General features: G+C 57.3%; 1 protein-coding gene across 1 annotated transcript in view; it reads right to left on the reverse strand.

Moving 5' to 3' along the window:
• The window catches only part of LOC119468579 (ly6/PLAUR domain-containing protein 2-like), an 8,576-nt gene extending 4,309 nt beyond the window's left edge, over window positions 1–4,267 (reverse strand). Inside the window, exon 1 of the mRNA XM_037732474.1 lies at window positions 4,206–4,267. Within this exon, the coding sequence (XP_037588402.1) occupies window positions 4,206–4,257 (52 nt within the window). The 5' untranslated portion in view covers window positions 4,258–4,267. The remainder of the gene's footprint in view (window positions 1–4,205) is intronic.
• Window positions 4,268–4,483: the final 216 nt, after the last annotated feature.

A 4,483-nucleotide genomic window follows, 5' to 3' on the forward strand; every position in this document is an offset into this window, starting at 1 on the left:
ACACTCTCAGGGTCCCCCCACCCCACTGCCCCTCCCAGTTTCACACTCTCAGGGTCCCCCCACCCCACTGCCCCTCCCAGCTTAACACTCTCAGGGTCCCCCCCACCCCAAGCTCAGCCTGAAGCTCGGAAGAACCAGACCGAAGAAGGGTCCGTACGAGGCCAGAGAAAAACGAAAGGGTGTGTTGTCAGGAGGGCAAGCTCCAGGCTCAGCTAGAGGCACCCAGGGCAGAGGCTGGCTAAGAGGCCCAGGGGCACCTCCCAGGAGCAGTGCGTCCTCAGGCTTCAGCAAACACACCACCTGCTCTCTCCTGCCCTGTTGTGTTAAACTGGCACCCTCTGCTTTAACCTCTAAAGCCCCTTCTTGGCCCTGTTCTGACAGGGGAGCCGCAGGGCTTCCTCTAACACCCTCAAAAAGACACGGTGATGAATGTAGGTGCATTAGCTGTGGCCACTGACAGCCTGCAGGGCATGGACGCTGCAGGATCCTTTTGGGAGGGCAGTGGTGTCCCAGGGGCTGGACCAGAGCAGGGCAGAGGCGCCCAGGTGGGGAGGTGCCCGGTAGGGCAGGGCTGGTGGGTGGGCCTGGCCCAGGTACTCACTGGCCCGTGTGATCACACAGTACTTGTCAGTCGGGGCGCACTCCACCAGAGACTCGCAGTGCTCGTGGCCGCAGCACACGTGGCAGTGCAGGGCCTGGGCTGGGGGAGGAAGCATAGGCCCATCAGTCCGCGCCTGGGGCTGGGGCCGAGGACCAGGCTCCCGACCCACCCAGCTTTGCCCCCCTGAGCCTCCTCCGTCCTCCCTCCAAGGGAGCATCCGATCCCCTGGGATGGGCAAAGGGTTAGGGACTTCGTGGTGATGACCATTCTCTCTGTCCTTTCTTGTCCTGCTTGTGTGAATGTCAGGCTGTAAGCATGAGGGAGGGGTATGTGTTGGGCAGGTGTAGGCTGCCCCAAGTCTCATGAAGGGTCTTCCAAGCCCCTTTTCTTCCCACGGCTTCCCTAGCACCTATAAACTCATGCACACATCTGCCTCCCTTCCCTCTGAAGCTGTCACTGGGAAGAGGACCGGGATGCTGCAGAATGTAGTGGAACCACATCAGCTAAACCAGGAGACAAGATGGATGGATGAAGGAGTGGGTGGATGAGTAGAAGTATGGATAGATAGATGGCTGGATAGAAGAGGGGATGGGTGGGGGAATTGTGGATGGGAGGATGGAAGGGTGGATGGGTGTATACATAGGTGTAGTAGATGGATTAATGGATGGATGGATGGATAGGTGGATAGATGGATGGATGGATGGATGGATGGATGAATAAATGAATGAATGGGTAGATGGATGGGTAGATGAGTGGATAGAAGGGTGGATAGATAAGTGGGTAGACATATGGGTGGATGGATGGATGGTTGGGTGGGTGGGTGGGTGGATGCATGGATGGTTGGGTAGGTGGGTGGATGGATGGATGGAGTAGGTGGGTGGATAGGTGAATGGGTGGATGGATGGATGGTTGGGTAGGTGGGTGGATGCATGGATGGATGGATGGATTGAAGGAAGGATGGATGGATGAATGGATGGATGGAAGGTTGGGTGGGTGGACAGATGGTTGGGTAGGTGGGTGGGTGGATGCATGGATGGTTGGGTGGATGGATGGATGGCTGAGTGGGTGGATGGAAGGATGTATGGGTAGAGTGGCAAATGGTTAACAGAAGGAGGGACAAGGCAGCATGATGCATACAAGGAGGGGTGACTTCAGAGATGACCTGTTATACTTCTTACTGTCCCCATCTTCTGTCTGAATCCGTGTCCTCACCTACCAGATGGGAGTAATAACAGCCCATGCTACGGCCTTTTTGGAGGATAAAATGAAGAAATGCACAAAAGATTGCCCCTGCCCCACCCTTCTTCACTGGGGTGAAGGACTGCAGGAAGCTCCAGGCAGGGAAGCCAGAGGCAGCTGGGTTGCCTCACCCAGGGCAGGTGTGGCTCTGAGAACTTCACATACAGCAGGTGCGTGAGGGCTGATGAGAGGGCTATCTGCCTGAAGCCTGCTGGTGATGCCCACACCCAGCCATGTGGGGGTCTCCAGCCAGACCCTGGGCCAGGCTGCAAGTGGAATGTGGGTGGGCTGTGTTCCTGGCTGGCATCTGTGTGCTGTGTGGTTGCCCCCAGCTTCCAACAACATTGAGGGCTGGGTCCATGGGCTCCATGGGCAGGGCTGACATATGTACCGTCATGTCACATAGCCCTGAGTGGAAGAAGGGCAGGGTACAATGGAGGCCCTGGGAAGACACCTGGCCAGGAGGGAACACAGTTTTGATAGAGGGCAGGGAGATCTGGGAAGGCTTCCTGGAGTGGGTGGCCCCATAGGTACACGGATGGATGGATTTCTATTTGTATTCTGAGGAGAGACATTTGAGAAGAAGGTGCAGCAGGAAAGAGGGAAAGCCAGATTGTTCAGGGTGTGAGGCCCCAGGAGCTGCGACAGGGGGTGACAGTGGGTGGAGAAGCCAGAAATACCACATCCTGGTGTGGAGGCTGTGCTGCCCGGAAAGGCATATTTGAGCCTTTTGTGCTAGGACTTAGGGGTGGAGGCAGCGAGAAAGGTGCCCTGCAGGGAGTGTCCTGTAGGTGAGTCCTGTAGGGGCATCCTGTAGGGGTGTCCTGCAAGGGTGTACTGTAGGGGGTATCCTGTAGGTGAGTCCTGTAGGGGTTTCCTGTAGGGGTGTCCTATAGGGAGTGTCCTTTAGGGGTGTCCTGTAAGGGTGTCCTGTAGGGGGTATCCTGTGAGTCCTGTAGGGAGTGTCCTGTAGGTGAGTCCTGTAGGGGCGTCCTGTAGGGGTGTCCTGTAGGGAATGTCCTATAGATGTGTCCTTTAGAGGGTGTTCTGTAGGAATGTCTTTTAGGGATGTTCTGTAGGAATGTCTTTTAGGGGTGTTCTGTAGGGGTATCTTTTAGGGGTGTTCTGTAGGGGTGTCTTTTAGGGGTGTTCTGTAGGGGTGTCTTTTAGGGGTGTTCTGTAGGGGTGTCTTTTAGGGGTGTTCTGTATGAATTTTCTGTAGGGGTGCCCTGTAGGCTTCCTGTAGGGGATCCTGATGGGGACATCCTGTAGCAGTTCCCTGGGCAAAACACACCTGCTCTGACCTCAGAGCAGCTGCCCGCTGAGTGGGGTGATGGCATCTGTGTGCTCAGGGTCTGACCCTGACTGTTCTTGCTCCCCCTGCCTGCAGCTGGGTTCCTGGTGCCAGTGGGGCTGGGAAAGACTCCTGGGTTCCTCTGAACAAGGACTTTACATGACCACCACTTCTCTGCAGGGACCTTGACAGTCCCCATACCCTCGGGCTGTGATGGGAAGGAAGGGGTCTCCTCATTCAATCCTGGGAGCAGTGACCAGCTCCCAGCAGGTGCTGTCAGAGCAACATCATCATATGGGCCAACCTCCCAGAAAAGCTGAGCCCCCGAGAACACAGGTGTCCCAGGCCGGTGTCCCCATGTCCTGACTCAGCACCCCTAGCCCCTTCTCTCCAAGGCTGTGCCCTGACATAGGGGCTGAAGGTGTCTGAGCAGGGCACTCAAGCTTGACTCCTGCCCTTTCCTGATGCCCTGCCATCTGTCTTTCCAGCCTTCCCACTGCGGGTCCCTCCTCAAGTGGGGGTTGCTCCCCAAGGTGCTCCCTCTTCCTTCCACCCTCCCCCCATGTTCAGGGGAAGCTGATGGGGCTAATTATCCCTAGATGATAATTATTCAGCTGATAATCACATGCTCTGTCACCTCCCACCCACACCCCAACTCCTCCTGGCCCCATTTCAGGCCTAAAGCCAGGTCACCAAGGTCAGGGTAGAGTGGGGCTAGAAGTGGGGTGAACTAGCCCTGATTTTCCTAGGACTTGCCTTTTTGAGCACTGAGAATCCAACATCCCAAGAATTCCCCTCTGTCTTGGGGAGAGGGGGCAGTCAGTCACCCTAGCGGGAACCCAGGACCAGCACCCGGGCTTTCCCCACAGAAAGACACCAGAAGCTGTGGCCATAAGAAGAGGCCTCCAAGCCTGGCAGAGAGGCGCCATGAAGGGTTTCCCCCAACTCCCTGCAGCCCCCAGTCCAGGCTGGTGATCCTGGGTAGAGCTTGCCTGCCAGTGCCCGGCCCCTGGGTGCCCAGCCCAGGAGTTACCTCTCCCCGTCCCTCCCATGGTGTGGCCAGCGTCTTACCCAGGGCAGCAGACAGAGCAGCCAGAAGCAGCAGCACCAGGAGGAGCCTCATCGCAGTGTTTTCCGCCAGGGACTGGGGGCCACCGTGCCAGGGCGCCTTTATATGGTGGCTGAGGTCTGAGCCAGACCTGGTAATTTAGCTGGAAGGTGCACTGGGGAGAGCAGGCCAGCCTGACTCATGCCCCTGGGCCTCCCTCTGCCCCACCTCCAGGACTCTCAGAAGGTACCTGTGCCCCCTCTCTGCTGTCCCTGGGTCCTGAGCCTCTGGCCCCTACTCC

This window comes from Cebus imitator, unplaced genomic scaffold, assembly GCF_001604975.1.
Source record: "Cebus imitator isolate Cc_AM_T3 unplaced genomic scaffold, Cebus_imitator-1.0 Scaffold449, whole genome shotgun sequence".
Classification (NCBI taxonomy): domain Eukaryota; kingdom Metazoa; phylum Chordata; class Mammalia; order Primates; family Cebidae; genus Cebus; species Cebus imitator.